We start from the raw sequence: 19,911 nt of genomic DNA on the forward strand, positions 1-19,911 counted from the left end.
CAGAAGGGCTAAAGAGGCACAGTGGTTTTGTTCACACACACACAGAATCCAACATCCAGAATAAGGATGGGTATTTCTTGCAACTGGGTGCTAGGGTAGGGCCAGGTGGCAACCCTCTGCATGGAGCTTTGTTAAGACTCAAGGCTACTATCTCCCCATCTTGACATTACGTAACAATATATGAAAGCAACTCTTCATCAGGACAGCTTCTGAACACTTGGACTTTTCAAAGTACGCTCATGCACTTCCCAAGCCTGGAGTCCTTCCTACTCCTACTTGTCCGTGCCACAGAATAGAGCAACCCTATCTCTGAAGGGCTCTACCGGGGAAGTCTTCCAAAGAACTGACTTTTGAGTTATTATCTTTCTCACCCCTCTCGTGGACGGAGGAGAGGCAGGGAAAACAGAAACAGGCATTTTGCTGGGAACTCTCCAAAGGAATTCCCCTCCCTCCCATAGCAGCCCAAAGAGAGGAGGAAGGGTGCAAAGGAATGTTGAAATGATCACAAAGCCATCCACTAACTTAGGCAAGCAAGATCGAGTCCAGCTTTCCTCTTCTCCCTCCTCTCAAAGGGAGGGAATAACAGGCTTCCTGGAAAAACAGACGGCGGCTGAACCATCTCAAGGACTGGCTGCAGAACAATTATGAATTTTATCATTTCAACACCCCCCCCCCACACACACACACCCAGTGCCACCCTGCAAATGTCAGTTTTCTCAAGAGAGGGTTATCCTCGACTCTCTGTATCCTGTTTGCAGATCCTTAAATCACCCCTTCTTTATTTCTAAACCCCAAAGCCTTCAAAGTCCTTCCCCCAGACCCACCTGCACATGTGCTAGCACAGGCCACTCCCATGGAGAGGAGACTGAACTCTGTATGTGCTCAGAAGCACTCTTCCTAGCTGGTGCCTTCACATATCCTTGGGCCTGAAGGCTGGCATTCAGAGTGCAAAAATAGCCCCTGGTACAAATCCTGCATGGTTAGATCACCTTCCCTGCCCGCTCTCTCTCCATGCCCCTCTCTGTGTTTGGCAGGATTTTCTTTCCTGACTCCATCTCTCCCCCCCCCCCCATTCTGGGTGCCCCAAACTGGTTTTCGTCACCTGGAGATCAGCTGTAATTCTAGATCTCCAGTTCCCACATGGTCAAAGGGCTGCCAACTCTTGGTTGGGAGATTCCTGGGGATGGAGCCTGGGGACGGTGTGGTTTGGAGAGGGGCCTCAGCAGGGATGTAATGCCACAAAGTCCACCCTCCGAAGCAGTCATTTCCTCCAGGGGGACTAATCTCTGTCACCTGGAGATCAGGTGATGTCGGGAGATCTCTAGACCAACCTGGAGGTTGGCAACCCTAAGGGACAAACGCACAAGCTCAGCTTCCAAGCCTGAAACCCTCCCTCGCCTCACTCCAGGTGCCCTTGCTCCTGCCAAGGGCTCCCCCCTCCCTCCCGCACTTCCCTAAGACCCTCCCCTCTCTTATGCAATCCCTTCCCTTCTCTCCGCACACGCACGCACCTATCCAGCCTTTCTGCCGCAACCTAGGACCCCGGCTCTCCCCAAACCCAGCCCAAAATATGCATGCTGCCCCATCCCTAAATACCTCTTCTCTCCCTGCCTGCATTTCTGGGAAGAGGGATGGGAGTGCAAAGCGCCTTTCCCCGTTGCAGCAGTAGTCGAATAAACACCTCCCTCCAGTCCAGCTCCCTTCAGAGCTGAGGGCATAACAAAGTTGTGGCCCATAGAAAGTGGGCATTTCTCAACTCCCCTGGACCCCCTCTTTTTTTGGTGGTATTAAAGTTGGTACCTTCCAGAATCTAAGCAGGGGAGCAAATTTGGTGCATTCTCCCCCTGTCTTTGCAGGGTTCTTTGCAGATGTAGCTCTTTCGGGGTCTTCCCACTGTCCCCTCCCGGGGGGGGGCACTACAGTTGGTACCTCCCAAAAGCCCCTTACCTGAATGACCCCCTTTCCAGGTAGTTCAGCAAAGCTGGGACCCACCCCTATCCAAGGAGCCTTGGTACAGTCCAATCCTCATTCTTCCCCCCCATCCGCCTGCGATGGTCCAGCCCGAGCCCCTCTCGGCCCCTCCGAGCCCCTTTTACTCCAACAGACAAAATGGTGAATGAATCTGGACCAGCTGGAGCCGCTGTCCAATCAGTGCCCACAACTCGGTGACAGATTTTCATGAAGACCAATAGGAAGTCGTCAATGCAACCGCAGGAGCCCACCTCCCCAGACGGGCACCCCTCTCAGCCTATCAGCTCCGAGAGGGGGCGGTTCCCTCTTTAAAGGCCGCCTGCTCGTCTCCGGAGAGGAGCAGTTACAGTAGCCCATAGCGAAGCGAACGGGGGGAGGAGGTGGGAAAGCTCCACTTACAGTAGCCAATAGGAAAAAGGGGTGGAGTCAAAGACATTGTACTTGTTTACCTGGCGCTAGGCGAACAGGAAGAGTTCGAAAATTCGAGCCTCATGGGATATGTAGTCTACAGTGACTTTTTCCACCGCGCCTTAATCCGTTTAATGCCGACAAAAAAACCTTAATTCCCAGGATGCCTCGCGGAAAGGAAAGCGGTAGCGAAGAGACGCTATGCTTTATGGGACATGGTACTTCTCCCTACTCAGGATGGCTAAACTGTAGCTCGGCGAAGACACCCATTCCCATCTTGCAGGGTTCGACCCACTAGTACTCGTATTCCAGGCCTGTCATCGTAGTCTAGCCGCCCCAAAGCATTTTCACGGAAAGAACTACAACTCCCAAGAAGCACCGCGCGCCAATTTCTTCACGGTGCCTGAGGGCGCCGGGATGCCTCATGGGAATGATAGTAATCGAGACCAGCGCTCCCACCCTTAAGGAAAAAGAAGAAGGCGATAGCCAGAAAGACTAAATCTCCCATCATGCGTTAGGACGCCAGTTTTTTAAACGGGCTGGAGGCCGCGCGAGGCCTGATGGGATTGGTGGTCCTCAGAGGCGCGAAGCGCCCTGTAGGCTATCCTGAGGAGTTTCCCTCCGGAAAGACTACAACTCCCATCAAGCCCCTCTGGTGACTCCTCGAGCCCGTCCCCTCCCCCCTTGGAGCTGCAAAGTACAACTCCTGAGGTGTGTGAGTTGGGGCGGCTTCGTTTCCCCCCTTCAGGCCCCCTCCACGGAAGCGTTATTTGAATCTAATTTGCATGTCATTAGCATATGCATGGACTCACCCGCCGGTCCGCTCCTGGCCTCTCTTGCCCCGGCCGGGCCCCTCTCGCTTCCCCTCAGCAACAGCGGAGCCGCCGCCGACAGCGCCGCGGCCAATCAGCGCCCGGACCGGGATCCCCCCCCACCTCCTTCCCCACGTGGGGCTGGGAGGCGGGGTGGGCAACAACCAATCTGCGTCCGGGGTGGCCGAAGAATGAGGTCACCATGGCGAATTCGGATTGGGGGAGACGTTAATCGCTCGGAGCCAATCGGAAGGCGCTTTCCCGCAGGACAGGAACAGGCGAGGGAGAGCAGGGATTCTCCGAGCCCAAGGGGTTGCCAACCTCCAGGTGGAGCCTGGAGATCTCCCGGAATTACTATTGCTCTCCAGGCAACATTGATCAGTTCTTCTGGAGAAAAAAGCAATTGTGGGAGGTGGATTCTATTGCATCATATCCCATTAAGTTCCCTCCACTCTCCCTAGTTCTACCCCCCCCCAAATATCCAGGAACTTCCCGAACCGGAGATGGCAACCCTAAAAACGTGGAGACCCAGCCTGTGACTTTCTCGCATCTGCACTCCCCCTGAATCACGTACAGCGCAGTTCCCACCACCGTTCATCCAGCCAATGCAACCCAAATGTCATGGACAGTAAGGCCGTGCAGTGACTCTTGCGTGTCTGCTCAACTCGCTATTGCGCGCAATGGAAAAACGCGCAGGTTTCCGTGAACAACACTCCCGACCCCAATGTGGGGTTCTGCTGCTCACCCACTCTTGCTTTACTGCATCAAGGCCCGTGGATCATGTGCTCTGTTTACCCGCAATTAGAGTGTGTGGAATTAAAGCTTTGGCCCGTGCCCCCTCCCCCAGTGCCTTTTCTAAGAAAGATCTTCCGACCAAGCAAGTTGCTGAGATGGCACTATACAAATAGTTTTTCCCTCTGGGAAAATCCCTTCCTCAGTGACTCATCTCCAAAATACCCCCCCCCCCTTTGAGTTGCATGGAATCCTGGGGCTAAATGGAGAGTTCCTCATAGCCTTGCTGTCTGTCTGTCACCTAGGGTTTCCAACTCTGGGTTGTGAAATTCTGGAGATTTTGAGGGTGGAACCTGGGGAGGGTGAGGTTGAGAAGTGGAGGGACCACGACAGGGTATTATACATTTAATTCAATTTTTATACTGCTTCTTTTTAAGATCTTTTTTTTTTTAAAGTAAGTGGTGGTGGAGAGTGCCCTCAAGTCATAGCTAACTTATGGCAACCCCTGGTGGGGTTTTCATGGCAAGAGACTAACAGAGGTGGTTTGCCATTGCCTCCCTCTGCAACCCTGGTCTTCGATGGAGGTTTCCCATCCAATTACTAACCAAGGCCGACCCTGCTTAGTTTCTGAGATCTGCCTCACCTGGGCTATCCCAGCCAGGGATCTTCAATTAAGTTCTTGAAACGATATAATGCCATCGCATCCGCCATCCAAAGGAGCCATTTTTCCCCAGGAGAACTAATCTCTGTATTTTCGAGACCAGCTGTAATTCCAGATCTCCAGCCACCACCTGCAGGTTGGTAAAACTACTTGACCCCACACAAACTGAGCGCACTTGAGTGTGCCGGAATGATGAGATTCGAATCCAGTAGCACCTTAAAGACCAACACAGTTTCCAGGGTGTAAGATTTCAGGAGTCAAAGCAGCCTTCTTTGGGTACATCCTGGAAATGACGTTGGTCTTTAAGGTGTTACTGGGCTCGAATTTTGCTCTTCTTTTGCAGATCAACACACCTCCCCCTCCCCAGCTGCCATAATGGCGGACTCTGTTCACTCTTGCCCCACAACTGAGGCAGGGAAATATAGGGAGCTGTGGGTCTAATTTTGATTTTGACCAAAGTTGAAACCTGAAAGGGCAGGTGGGTGCTCCTACAGGAGCAGCTTTTAGGACAGAAACCTCAACTGGCCCATTCTACCCTCTGAACTGCTTCTTGCATTTTTCCAAATTTTTGGCAGAGTGCTTCCGAGCCTGTGCGACCCAGCCATTTCCCTGAGTGGAACAGAGCTTTTGTTGCTGTGGCATATCTTAAGGACAAAGGGATTCTGAGCATGCTCAGTTTGTCTTTCCCTCCTGACAGGAAATGATGCTGGTGGTGGAGAGTGCCATCAAGTCATAGCTGACTTACGGCGACCCCTGGTGGAGTTTTCATGGCAAAGGACTAACAGAGGTGGTTTACCATCAAAACTTGAAGCTGACAAGCATCCAACTAGTGTCAGGCGTCACTTGTAGTTTGGCTCTAAGACTCAAGGCAGATTACACACTGTGAGTTAGTACAGTCAGTTTCAAAGGAATTTCAATAGACAATATAATAGGGTATATAGATGCAAATTTGCTAAGTTTTCAAACCAGCACAAATTCAATACATAGCTGAAGAAATGCTGAAAGAGCAGAAGCAACACTGACATATTAAACAGCATAGAACTATCTAGTAGGATCATACTTTAAGCAACAGATAGTACATAGCAGCACATAGTAGCAAAGTTTATGGCCCCTGTCTCTCTGCTGAAGCATAACTGGTTTTGATGGGTTGACGTGATCCTTTGAGCCCTGCTCTCCACATCTCACTGCAGTCCACTACCAACTGTGCCATCCTAAACAGAGTTAAGCCTATTGACTTCAATGGCCTTAGAAACTGGAGACCCAGTTTGGTGTCGTGGTTAAGAGTGGCAGGACTCTAACCTGGAGAGCCAGGTTTGATTCCCCACTTCTCCGTTTGAAGCCAGCTGGGTGACCTTGGGTCAGTCAGAGCTCTCTCAGCCCCACCCACCTCACAGGGTGATTGTCATGAGGATAATAATAACACGCTTTGTAAACCCGCTCTGAGTGGGCGTTAAGTTGTCACGAAGGGCAGTATATAAATCAAATGTTGTTGTTGTTATTAGAAGGGCATAACTCCACTTAGGATGGCCCTGCAACAGGCACTCATTCACAAAGCTTCCTAGGTGACCAAGAACCTCACCTGGACATGTACGAACAGATTCCACTTTAAGTCAGGTTTCTTTGGCCCTCTTGCTGTCTACGAATGTTTTATAAGGTTTGAGAAAGCTGCAGCATGTTTTAAAGGAACCGCCGGGTTTGAATGTCCCTGTCTCTTTCTGTCCTTTGTGGTTCATGTATGTGCAGGTGAAGGACAAGCGATGGCAGGATCCATCTGTTTCCAGTATGCACAGGCATACTGATTCTGGAAGCCCCCGGTGGGAGGGCAGTGCATGAAACTGGTAAGAAATAATGGTACCTGGGGTGCTGCCAACCAATGAGAGCGAGGGCAGTCACATGTTGTGACTGCTGCATTGAACGCAAAGGGGTATCTGTGCTGGTCTGCCATAACAACGTGAAACAGAAGTCCAGTGGACACCTTAAAGACTAACAATGTTGATTTCAATATGAGCTCTCATGAATCACAGACCACTTCTTCAGATAGATATGAAGCCACTTAAACTATTCTCACTGGGCCGCGATTTCCCCACTACTCTCTTGATCGTCTGTTTGTACTCATGAATTGTCTATGTGCGATGCTCGCCTTTGCTGGCAGGTCAAGAATAGGGCATTCGCTCAGCTGGTTGCTCTTAGGTTCATGCAGCAGAGACAGGTTTGTTCCAAACAACATATCTTAATTAACCTTAATGTCCCTTACCTGTCAACCCATGACTTAACTACAGTGATCCAAGCAATGGTCATCTCTAGGCTAGATTACTGTAACTCGCTCTACGCAGGGCTGCCCTTGAGCCTGACCCAGAGACTACAGCTGGTACAAAATGCAGCAGCACGTGTTATTACAAGAGTGCCAAATAAGGCACATATAACACATTTCTTATGCGAGCTGCATTGGTTGCCAGTGGAGTACTGGATTAGATTCAAGGTTCAGGTATTGACCTATAAGGCCCTGTGAGGATTGTGACCAGCGTACTTATGGGACCGTCTCTCCCCATATATTCCCTGGAGGACACTCCGATCAGGGGACAAACAGCTGTTGCTGGTCCCTGGCCCCAAGGAGGCCCGCCTAGCCTTGACTAGAGCCAGGGCCTTTTTGGTCCTGGCTCCCACCTGGTGGAATGCTCTGTCTGCTGAAATCAGGGCCCAGCAGGACCTACTATCCTTCTGCCGGGCCTGCAAGACAGAGTTGTTCCACCAGGCATATGGCTGAGGCTGGGCCTCTGCTGGCCTGGGGGGGGGGAAAGGGGGGGTATAAAATCTTAACCCTCCCTGTGAAGGCTGTCCACTATCCTGTTTTAAATGTGTATGGATTTTTATTGTATTTTAATATGTTGTTTTTATTGTGTTTTGTATTTTAATATGTTGTTATCTGCCTTGAGCCCGCTCGCGGGGAGGGCAGAATAGAAATTTGAAATAAATAAATAAAATTAGCAGGAAGACACAGAGAGGGGAGCAACTGGTTTTAGGCCAAGGGAGCACCTGCAGTCTACAATTCTAAGTGACAAACCAAAGTGAGTAGGGACTCCACCTCATGAAATTAAACCAACACACACAAATATTAGAGGGGGGACAAGACTGTTCTATTGGAACATACACAATCTATATACCACGGTATGGATTGGGCATTCCTCCCATATGTCCCTACCCCCTTTTATGGTTGCATCTGCCCATCTGTATGGCAATATGATGCTCTATGCTCAAGATAGCCACTATACCAATTAGATCCAATCTAATCAGTTCCCGTCTGGCTAATCTTAAAAAATTAAGGGGTGGTGGTGGTGGAATATGATCCCAGAACCCTGGTGACTTATTTAGCAGCACTCCAAGCTGCCTTTGGTTGAGATGAATTCACTTTGCAGAACCCTTTTCTTGAATCCAATGAAAGGGCATCAGAGCATCAAAGTCTCTGTACATGAGACCCTCGGCATGTGTTTGTCAAGTGTAGGGAGACACAATGTTTGTCGGGAAGGATAGTTTAAAAAGACAGAGCCAGCAGAGATCGCTCCTCAGAGGGTTTGTCAAGTTCATCTTTGCCTCAGTTTCACCTCTCCAGTCTAAAACTGTGGGGTCGCAACCAGAGGGCAGCGAGGAATGCAAATGGGGTGGAGCTGCCTTCCAGAGCCAGGCTTGGACCTGGAGAGGGTAGAATGGGCTGAAGTTTCCCTTCTGCGATTCTTGAGAGCTCATATTGAAATCAACATTCTGGCATTTCATAGCCCCTTCACAGAGCTCCAATGTATAGCAAAGCCTTTGCCCCGCCGCTGGCTCTGTCTTTGTAAATTACCCTTCTCGGCTAACATTGCATCGCCCCTATTCTTCACGTGTCAGATGTCTCCACAGAGAGTCTCTTTGCTACGAAGGTTTTTACAGTGGTCATGGCTTTCCCTAAAGAATCCTGGGAGTTGTAGTTTGGTGAAGACAACCTCCCTCTTAAAGATCCTTACCCCCTTTCTCCAAACAGAGAAAGAGAGCTTCAAAGCCTTCCTTGTTGTTCACAAAAGTCCACATTCATGTTCTGTGAGTGCATTCCATTGCGCCCATGCGCAGATGAACGGGCTGGCTGGCAGCGGTGGTGCCACAGTTCTGTATGCCGAATCCACACACCCCTCTAACGATGCTGGCTATATGACTATATAAAGCTGCCTTACACTGGGTAGGATAATTAGCTGAGCTGTGGCGACATTGGAAGGAGCAAAAAGGGGGTTTCCTTGCACCTTTTTGTAGTCCCGGCTATGCTAGCGGATGGGAAAGAAGCAAGAAAGGATTGTTTCAGGGGCATCTCTGCCAATCCTGAAGGTGGCAAAAGAATGTGATTCTTTGGTGCTCTTTTTCCTGCATTGCCCCTGGGCACCATTTCTATTAGGAAATCAGATATCAACCCATCAATCAGAGGTAGCCCTTTGCCAGCCTGTGGGTCGTAAGCCGTACCCAACTATATAGAACGATGATGCCAAGCCTGGTTAACTTTTGGCACCCTGAACTTAAACCCACCCAAAGTGGCATTGAAAAGAAGGAATTCAAGCAGTGTTTAGGTAACATTGATTGGTACCCTGGGCAGATCCACTTCTGCAACAGCAAAAGCGGGGTAGTGAACGGACAGAGGGGAAATGAGTTGTCCCAGGATAGATCAATAGGGGGTGCCTTGAAACAACCAGTCCCATAGGCCGTTGTCCACTCAGTTGATAATGCATAGAGATCGCCATGGAAAGTTCCATGCTGTACATCAAAGAACTAGAATCAGAGGAGGGTTGTCAACTGCCTGGAGAGAGAGAGAAAAAGTCCTTCCTTTTTAATAGCGGCTTAATGGAATGTTATTTACCAAATGATTTTATTTTACCCCCCATGCCAGTGGAAAACCTTCAGTGGCTCATTTCCACATATTAAGTCTCTATTAAAGGGGCAATGCGGTTTTTTCTCCAGGCCTGTTGGCAACCCTAAATCAGAGTAATGTGGTGTGGAAATGACCTTGAACCGCTGTTCCATAAGTTCGGGATTCTTTCTGAGAATGAGTGTCCTCTAGACGTTCTGGAAATGGCTTTTGCCAGAAGAATGAATTGCAACAGTCGTAGCTGTGTTTGTGTAATGCTGCAGATGAAATGACGGAGCAACCACATTCATTACAACATTGTGTGTGTGTGTGTGTGTGTGTGTGTACATGGGTGTGTGTGTTGCTTGTGATTTTATTACAGTTATTAAGGTCCACCTTATACAAAGATTGCTCACTTTGTTTTTTTCAGGTTCCATTTGTGACGATTTCCACAAGAAACGGTTCAAAACCGTGCTCCATTCTCCATCAGCCATTTCGCAAAATGGCTGCTTAGCCCAAGTTTTAATAACCTCTTGAAAAACACATACAACTGAGACAGATTTCCTGCGTGTGTGCAATGATATGAGCAATTCTCTCAGATGTAATCGCTATTTTAACACCCATATGCCCATGTACAAACAGACACGTTCGCGTCCAAGGAGGATCCACATGCCTGCTGCCTCCCATTTGCCTGTACTAAAATTCGAGATCAGAACTAAAATAGACTAATTCACCAAGTCCTGGTCACATGACGAATGCCTGTGCAAAGCCATCATCAAATAAAATGCCAGTGTGTACAATGCAGATGGTTCTTTTACCATTTGACGATTGCATGAAACTCAAGCAGAAAATTCATTCCAATCCCATTATGGAGTTTGTTTGTGGTTAGAGTGTAGCGTGCAACATTTAGTACAAGAGCCAACATGGTGAAGGGGGGTTGGAATGTCAAACTAGGATCTGGGGGAGTCCAGGTTTGGTGAGAGCCAGTTTGGTGTAGCGGTTCAGAGTAGCAGGACTCTAATCTGGAGAACCAGGTTGGATTCCCCACTCCTCCACTTGAAGCCAGCTGGGTGACCTTGGGGTGGTCACACAGCTCTCTCAGAGCTCTCTCAGCCCCACCCACCTCACAGGGTGTTTTGTTGTGGGGATAAAAATAACATACTTTGTAAACCATTCTGAGTGGACATTAAGTTGTCCTGAAGGGCAGTATATAAATCGAATGTTATTATTATTTGAATTGCCACTCTGCAGTGTAGAGGACTTTGTGCCAATCACACCCTCTCAGCCTCACCTACCCCGCAGGGTCATTGTGAGGATAAACTTGGAGGAAGAGAGAATGATGCAAGCTGTCCTGAGTTCCTTAGAGAAAAGGCAGTTTTCTCAACATTTCTCAGGAAGAGATGTCAGCCCAGCCCGGCAGCTATGACACCCAGCAGAGAAAGCACTCATATTGGACATGGATTTTTTCACAACTGGGCTCTATAGTTTGGAAGGTAGGAATTTTTCTCAGAGAACCTGATGGGAAAGAGTTGTATTTCCCATATCCCACACTGCCCCTCTCCAATTCACACTTTTCCCGGTGCGATTCACATACCCAGCTGCTTTTATATGTTATAACATATTATACATATATGTATAACATATTATACACCTAACATATTATATGTTAGGCGATTCGATCACAAGTCCTGTGTCCAATAACAAGCTCTGGATTCAGTATCTGATGCCCCAAAATTGTGTTTTTAAGGAGGAAGGGAATTTAGAGATACCAAAACAATCTCAGCAGGAGAGTGAAACCAAACTGATTGACAGGTGGTGCATTTATGCAAAACAACTAAGCCCAGAGAAATATCTGTTTAGGAGTGTTTTCTAAGCACAAACGCACTTCCGACTTACACAGGACTCTTCACCAGGCAAAAATGAAAATACAGCTAATCCTCAGCTATGCAGCAAGCAAAGTGCATTCCCAAAGCAAATATTTGTCACTTCATAGACGAAAGTGACTTAATCCCACAAGGTGTTTTTTTCCATCGACAAACAGGATATTCTAGTGACCCAAGAAGCTAAAATCTGCATTACAGAATGCCATTCTTTCTGATAGTATTGTGCAGCCCAAAATCTTGCATACTTTGATCCCTACAAAAGGCGACCCAACGATTTAATCTGTAATGAGGACTGGGACTCTGTACATGTGCAAAATTTTTGATGCGTGCTTCACATGTTGCAGGGTTAGGCACTTGCATTGAAAACAGGTTGTGGGGCAAATCCTAGATCACATTAAATCCTCTCAACAAGGGACACTGGTGGCTCTAAGGCCCACGCTTGGGCTTTAAAGTTAGCAATAGAAGTATAGCATTAGTCTAGGATCTGGGAGGCCCAGATTCGAATCCCCATTCTGCCATGGAATCTCATTGGTTGACTTCGAACCTGTCACTCATTCTCAGCATAAGCTATCTCACAGGGTTGTTGTGAGGATAAAATGTTGGCAAGGTGAACAATGAAAGCCACTTTGGGTGGGGAGAAAGGCAAGGAACAAATGAAGTAAATAAATAACTGAAAGGAGTCTTTACAGAGCGTGACCGGTGCTTCTGTTGGAGGCAACTGAGATTTCCTGTAAACTGGTAAAAGAACAAGTATGTGGAAGGACTAGTAAAGAGAGCTTCTGAGCACATGTAGAATTAGTCGCTCTTGGAGGATCCCCATGTTTCTGCTCATGTTACTCTTCTGAGTGTCCCTCCTGATTAATTCTCACAGAGACACAACAGGCAGCCTCTTTTGAGGATGGCTGCTTCCGCTTGGTTTCTCTATCATGGGGCCATTGAATGCTTCCAGCTCTGTAGATTTGGATGACAACAACTACTACTGCTGCACTTAATTATCACTCTTCCAGACAAATTAGTGCCCCTCCCAGAGCGGTGAACAAAGTCAGTGTTATTCTCATCCCCGCAATACAGCTGGGGAGTTGGGGCTGAAAAGAGTGGCTTACCCAAAGCTACTTACTGAGCTCATAGCAGAGTGCTGATTCACAGCCCAACCACTTAACCACTATGAAGACAGCTAGGCCAGGCCAGAAACTCATGCATAGACACAACAGGCCGTCTCCTCCGAGGACGGGTAATTTCCAAAGCATTGGCATCATGAATGTTCCAATCTCCCGACCACCACTCCGAGGTCCATTGATGAGGAAAAGTGAGCGGAAGCTGACCGGCGGGCAGCAAAGCCAGGCGGGCAAGTCATACAGAAACACGGTCTTGCATAACAAAAATCTTCCACTCCCCACAAGCCTGGTAGGGTTGCCAACCCTGGGTTTGGAAATTCCTGGAGATTTGAGGGGTGGCACCTGGGGAGGGCAGGATTTGGGGAGGGACCTCACATAAGGTTGCCAGTCTCCAGGTGGTGGCTGGAGATCTCCTAGAATTCCAACTGGTCTCCGGGCAACAAAAATCAGTTTCCCTGGAGAAAAGGGCTGCTTTGGAGGGTGAGCTCTATGGCCTTATTCCCTGATGAGGCTCCTCCTCTCTCCAAATCTCAATTTAGGCTTGCCAACTTCCAGGTGGGGCCTGGAGATCTCCTGGAATTATAACTCATCTCCTGGTAAGAGACCAGTTCCCTGGAGAAAAAGGCTCCCTTGGAAGCTGGGAGTCTGCAGCATTATAACCTGCTGAGGTCCCTTGCCTCCCCACACCTTGCCCTCACAAGGCTCCACCCACCAAATCTCCAGGAATTTCCCAACCCAAAGTTGGCAATCCTATCCCACCCTGTCCAGGCTCCATATCCAACATCTTCAAGAATTTCTCTACCTGAATTTGGCCATCCCAGCAGGGTATAATGCCATACAATCCACATTCCAAAGCAACTACCAGGATAGTCCAGTAACACCTTTAAGCAACACCTTTAAGATGCACGAGCATCTGACGAAGAGAGCTGTGGCTCTCGAAATCTTACACTACAATAAAGTTGGTTAGTCTTAAAGGTGCTACCGGACTCTTTACTCTTTTGCAACTACAGACTAACCCGGCTAACTCCTCTGGACCTGTTTCCTCCAGGGGAAGCGATCTCCATCAGCAGGAACACAGCCACAAATCCAAGGGACCGCCAGCCCCCACCTGGAGGTTGGCAACCGGCCGCTCCACTCCGCCACCGGCCCGCGGGCAGCGCCTCCTACCGGCCGCGTCGGTGCCCGGCCACCGGCAGGAGGCGCTGCGCAGCCGAGGCAGGGGCCGCAGCTTCTGGGCGCGGAGCAGCCGCCGCCGCCGCGGGCTGGAGTGTGCGTGCGAACGGGCGTGCGGGCCCGTGCTTGCGTCTGGCCCGGAGCCTGCCCAGGCCCGGGCAGGGCAGGGCAGGGCAGGGCAGGCGCGCGGTGCCAGCTGGCAGGCACCCCGGGGCGGGGAGGAGGCGGAGGGGCAGCCGCAGCAGCAGCGGCGGCGGCGGCGCAGCTCTGGCAGCAGCAGCTGTTTTTAGCGCCTGCTGCTAATTCCGCCGCAGGAACAAACTTTTCCTTTCGCCTCCCGCCGGCTATTTCGGCGATGGAGGAGTCACAAGGCGCCCGGCCTCCCCGGCTCGGGTTCAGCCGCCCGGGCCGCTGCTCTTCCTCCGCTTCCTAACCCGACCCCGCCCTGGAGCTAAATATACTCCCCGCTCTCTTGCGCGCCGGACCTTTCGGAAGTCTCCCGGCGCTGAGTTGGGGCAGCTCCTGGATGGCGCGGACCCAGCAAGAGTGACCCCCCCCCCGCACACTTTTTTTTTTTTTTGCTCCCCTCCTCAGTCTAATTTCTCCTCCTCCGCCACCACCTTTTGCCTCCTCTTTTGCTCTGTAAGTGGTTCGGTTCGCTTTTCTGCCATGCCTGTTTGGAGGGGGGGGGGGGGAGGTTGCATGGAGGGGTGCAGCTTGCAAATCTGCATGCATGGCCTCGGACCTTGGCTGCTCGATCTGGAAAATAGTCTCCGGTGGGCAGCCGTGTTGGTTGGTGTGCGGAAGAGCAAGATCTGGGTCCAGCGGCACCTTAGAGACCAACTAGATTGGCAGGCTATGCATGAGCTTCAGAGAGTCAAAGGTGACCAAGAAGGCTTTGACGATCGAAAGCTCATACCTTGGAAAACTAGTTGGTCTCTAAGGTGTTATTGGACCCAGATTTTGCTCTCCGCCTGGAAAAGGCTCCCACAGACTCTTAATTTGGGGGTGGATAGTGCAGCCTGGAAAGTAGAAGAAGAAGGCCTGCCCTCTCTTTGCCACCATCCAGTTATTTCAGGAAGGGTCTGAAATCCTAGGATATTTCCACCAGTGATGCTTACCCCCCTCCACCATAACCTGGAAAGGTGTCCAGTCCTTAAAAACAATTTGAAAGTGGAAGGGAGTTCTTAAAACGCAAAACACAGTACTGTCTGATTGGGGCCAGATTTTGTTTCCCCCCCCACACATGTGTTTTTCACACAAGGAGGCCCCCCCAAACTCAGTGTAATCCTATTCAGATAGTTTTAGGTGAATAGTCATGTAGGTCTGTAGTGGAAGACCCAAGATTTGGGTCCAATTGTACCTTAAAGACCAACTAGAGTCAAAGCTCCCTTCTTCAGATACATTTAGAAGTAGAACTATGTAGGATTCTCCAAGTGCAATCCTAAACAGAGTCACCTCAGTCTAAGCCCATTGATTTCAGTGTGCTTAGATTGGAGTAACTCTGTTTAGGATTGCACTGTCATTCGTGGCATGGGAAGTATGAGGGAGCCATTTTAAAGTGGGATGTACGTTCTGGCTAATCTTTGGTTTCCAAAACCAGTTTGCTGCTCAACCATAGTTAAAACTGGATCTAGACTTGCGTTAAAAACTCCCACAGTTGTGGAATATGGGGCGGGGAGGGGACTTGGACTGAGCATCATTTGTGGGAAACTCTCCAGAACTTGGACTGCTGGGTTCTCTGTTTTAGCTCCAGAACCAAGGGGACCTGTTTATTCTTTTTACCTTGCTTACCTGCTGGGATTATACCTGGTTTCTCTTTCCAATGAACCCTGTCAGGTAGGTTGGATTGAGAAACAGTGAGTGGCCCAGGACCACCCGGGGAGTTGTGTGAAAGAAACTGAATCAGTGATACTTGGCACACGTGTTGGGGAGGGCTACCTTAGTGGGGCTTACTTTTGAGTAAACATGCAGAAGATTGGGCTGTGAGGATCCAGTGCTTTAACAGGGGAGGGGGAGTTCTCTCCCCAGCTCTGAGACAGGGTTTTGTTGGGAATTTACCTGAATGTGTTCTTGATCTCCGCTACACTTTAATTCCTGCTTCCCTGAGCCTGCCTCAGTTTCCCCTTGCACAGTGGCTGAACATTATAGCTTTGTTGCCATCTTGACCATATCAGAATTTGGAGATATTGCTCTGTGTTTGTTGAGAGAAAGAGGTAATATTTTCTAACACCCTGGGAGTGGGGGGTGGGAAGTCAAGTGAAAGCAAACAGTGATTTGAAATTGGTGATTTGGGTTTAATGGTTTGCATCTTAATATCAAGGCTTGAACAGGAAGAAGTGGGAATTGGGCTGGATATACAGGGAGCGCTTGTATTCTGGGATTGCCCACTATGGTATTGTTAGAAATAATAATAATAATAATTATATTATGTGAATTTGTGCTGGAGCCCAGTGAGTGCTGGGAGCCCATTCTGCAGTGTTGGCAGGAGTGTCTCTGAGCATATGTGGTGTGCCTTTCCCTCACTATTGTGTAACCACTGGCACATCAGATTAGGGCACAAGCCTGTTGGAGGAATCAGGGGACTCTGAAAGAGCTCAGGGGGCTGAAATTTCTCCCAAAATTAATCTCTGCCTGTTGGGTCTCTTGATTCTGAATCCCCCCCAACACACACACACAGTGGGATACAGTTAAGCTCCATTATTTCCCATCCAGCTTTAAAATGAAAAGGATGCGGTTTGCACTGTGGCGTCTTTTTTACTAAGGGGCCAGGGTAATGGAGGGATCCGTTTCTTGGGTTCGCCGGCCTATTTGTCACTCTGGCAGGAGGGCCAGCCAATACGTCGGCGGGGAAGGGGTGTAAATGAGGAAGCCGGCTTGGAGGGAGGCGGGAGGGTGCCGGCCTTCAGCCGTGTAATACACCGGCCCGGCCACAAACTTCCCACCCGATAATTATAGAGAGAATAATGCTGCATTATTTATAACACCAACTATTTATAACCGGGGCCCAGAAAATGTGGCACCAGACCTCGGCTGCTGCCGCTGCCGGGCTTGTGACCCCCCCTCCCCTCCCTTGGCAGCCTTACACCCTCCCTTGACCCAGCCGAAGCCCAAGGAGAGTGCAGGACAGCGGGCGGGTGTACAGGACAGAGGTGTGGTCACACAAGGGTTTCCTATTTAGAGGCGCTGCTCTGGAATAGGAGACGTGGAAGGGGGGGAAGTGTTGGATATGGAGAGGTCAGGATTTGTGCTGGGGGAAGCTATTACCCCACCCTCTTTCATTCCATTCCCCCTGAGTTGTCAGTTTTCGTGCCTGGGGAGATAGTTTCCATATTTTGGCCTGGTTCCCCAGTAGCCTGGTCGCCAGGGGTCAGCAGCAGGGGTCAGGACCGGAAAATTCCCACATGTCCTTTTCAACAGGTGCCAGATCTGAGGGAGCGGTTAACCCGTTGCTGTTGGTGTGTGTGGGTGTGTGGGTGTGCAGTGATTGTTCCTCCTTTCTCCAGCTTTTGGACTAGTTTAGTGTTTGCAGACTTCTGGTGGCTGAGGCATGCAGTGTGCTAAAAAAAATCTTAATTAAAACTAAAGAATCCAGTAGCAGCTTTAAGACTAACCAGCTTTCTTGTAGCATAAGCTTTTGAGAACCACAGCTCTCTTCGTCAGATGCAACTGACGAAGAGAGCTGTGGCTCTCGAAAGCTTATGCTACAATAAAGTTGGTTAGTCTTAAAGGTGCTACTGGACTCTTTGCTATTTTGCAACTATAGACTAACATGGCTAACTCCTCTGAATTAAAACTGGAAGCGAATTTCACTCTGATGGCAGATAAGGTTTAGTGTCTGAGGATGCAAGAGCCGGAGAGACTTACTCGCTTTCCCTGTGTGAGTTCGTGTTCTGCCAGTTTGTCCTGTGAAGGCAGGAAATTCTACTGCCTCTGTGATTGAGTGACTGGTAACAGCCGTTGTAGTGAGTTTGCAAAATTCGCTGCTCCCAGCAGAGGAGCAGAGGAAAAGACAGAGCCCATTCCGAGACACAGAGGATAACTTCTTCTGGGAGATGGGTGCATTTCCTGAAATGATTAAAAACTGGCTGGTGGAAACTGGATTTCTGTACTGGATTTTCTCAGTACAAGACTACCCTGCAAGAATAAACTGTGCAGAACTGAGGCAGGCTCTCATCAAATAGAGGACTGATCTGCATATTGAAACAACTGTGGCCTAAAAGTGGCATTAGTTCTGAGCAGGGTGGATAAAAATCAATGATTTAAAAAAAAAATCAGATTTTTTTTAATTTAAATCGGATTTTTTTTATTTAAATCGGATTTTTTTAAATAAAATGCTTTTTGAGGAAAATATATTACCATCCAAAGGTTATTCCATCATGAAATAAAGATTAGTTTTTAATTATGTAGAATAAGGCTGTATGTGTTTAATTTTTTTGGTAAATAAATTCCATTAATCCATTCACAATGTCATGTTCTTCCAGAGGTTTTTGTAAGATTATTGGGCAGTTCCTCTGCCTACAAGATATTATCACAGATGCTTGCTTTTGCAGTTCTCAAAACTGAATTTGTGTCAGCTCAGCAGAGATCACATGCCTCTTCTTCACAGCAAAAATGTTATAACATGAACAGAGTTGAGAAAAAGACCTTAATCCTATTGTTCTGCAAACCTATGAAGACAGAATCAACCCCTCCAGTGCTAAGTTTCAAGAAGTTCAGTGAATAGAAACAATATTTTTCTGATTGTTTGGAGTGGAATAGATCTGCACAAGAAGAAACTAAGTGTGAGGAGGGAGGGGCAAGCAGTACAAAATGAAAGTGAAACTTTTTGAGCGCAATACTGCACAAGTCTTTGGATCTTTTGTGTGTATGACCTGAGGTTTATCACATTCTTTCCTTGGAGGAAAAAACCTATAATGGCAGCAGGCCGTAAAAGAGACCCAGTTTGGGAATACTTTAATGAAGTTCCTTTACCTATCGGTAAGGCAGGCATCTACTTGCATATTAAAGTTATACCAGCAAGAATTAGTCTTTATGTAGAAAACTATGATTTAAATCAAGCCTTAATGACTAGTGATTTAAATCGTGATTTAAATCAGTTTGATTTAAATCAAATCCACCCTGGTTCTGAGACAACATTGTAAGACCAGGTGGCACTGGCTACAAATGGTCAGCGACCAAGTATGGCACAGGGCGGGCTCAGCAAGACCGTCTTTCGAAGGCTCCAAGACCCACGCATCTCTTTGGCAGCACGAATCCGGTGTCTGTTTGCCCACGCATTCTGATAGATACTTCAAGAACGTGGTGCCTCCGTGTTATTTCTCTCAAGCTGCGGTGGGAGTAAAGTGCCATCAGGTCACAGGTGACATATGGCAACCCCGGAGGGTTTTCAAGGCAACAGACCTTCAGAAGTGGTTTGTCATTTCCATTTCCGCATAGCAACCCCATCTTTCTTTGTGGTCTCCCCTCCAAGTACTAACCAAGGCCGACCCTGCTTAGCTTCTGAAATCTGGAATATCTGCTGGGCTTAGGCATGCTCCTCGAAACTAAGGCAATATTTTGGAAGGACAGGTCACCCTTCAACCCCACTCCTTTTCTGTGTCCATCTCCTAATTCTCTCTTCTGTTTGCACAGTGGCTGTCTCCCGAGCTCTGGAATGTTCTGTCGATGTCGATCTCCGGTGAACAAACGGGATGGAGTGGCGGACTGGAGGCCAGGTACGGTAGGCCTTGCAGATCTTTCTTCTGTCTCTAGTGCCTACCTGGATAGATCCCACTTCCATCTGCCCAAGTGTTCGCCACTGCTACTGATTGCACACACATGGCTGCCCCAGGTGTTACGAACACCATAATTAATAAAGCCAAGAGTAATTTGGGCCTGCTCCCTTCCCTCCCCCCTTAATTAACGGTACTTCTAATTTTAGTCCTGGCTGCCTCGAAAGAGTCAATCTCGGGGGATTGTCCAGGCCTCCGTTTGACCGGGCCGTCCTGGAGATGTAAAAGTTATGAGATACACGTTGAGAAGCCCCATAAAAGTCTGTGGCTCAAGAGGGTTATTCCCCACCCCACCCTACCCCGTTCCCAGGTCTCCCCTCTTGGTACCCAATGATGGAAGTGCAGTTTTTACTAATCAGAGGGGGGTGGGCAACATCTTTCACTCTGAATGCTGGGCTGTTGCATCAGACATACATATATATACACACACATATGCACAGAGGTGAGGCGGGTTCTGTGCTGAACAAAAGCCACTTGTGTCTAAATGAGGCAATCGAAAACAAACACCTTTATAATTACCC

The 19,911-nt window shown here is 48.8% G+C and overlaps 2 protein-coding genes across 3 annotated transcripts in view; one reads left to right on the forward strand and one right to left on the reverse strand.

The window, feature by feature from the left end:
- Nucleotides 1-3,263, reverse strand: part of CIC (capicua transcriptional repressor) — a 44,691-nt gene extending 41,428 nt beyond the window's left edge. The window contains exon 1 of one of the 2 annotated variants that reach the window (XM_054998686.1): nt 3,192-3,263. The gene's annotated coding sequence lies outside the window, so the exon portion shown is untranslated. Of the gene's footprint in view, nt 1-1,947; nt 2,035-3,191 lie in introns of those variants that run through there. The other variant, XM_054998685.1, reaches the window with a different exon arrangement.
- A 10,926-nt stretch (nt 3,264-14,189) lies between these two features.
- ERF (ETS2 repressor factor) overlaps nt 14,190-19,911 on the forward strand; it is a 29,840-nt gene continuing 24,118 nt past the window's right edge. Inside the window, exons 1-2 of the mRNA XM_054999947.1 lie at nt 14,190-14,258; nt 19,251-19,333. Of these exons, the coding sequence (XP_054855922.1) occupies nt 19,273-19,333 (61 nt within the window). The 5' untranslated portion in view covers nt 14,190-14,258; nt 19,251-19,272. The remainder of the gene's footprint in view (nt 14,259-19,250; nt 19,334-19,911) is intronic.

Source organism: Eublepharis macularius, chromosome 15, assembly GCF_028583425.1.
Source record: "Eublepharis macularius isolate TG4126 chromosome 15, MPM_Emac_v1.0, whole genome shotgun sequence".
In the NCBI taxonomy this organism is placed as follows: Eukaryota; Metazoa; Chordata; class Lepidosauria; order Squamata; family Eublepharidae; genus Eublepharis; species Eublepharis macularius.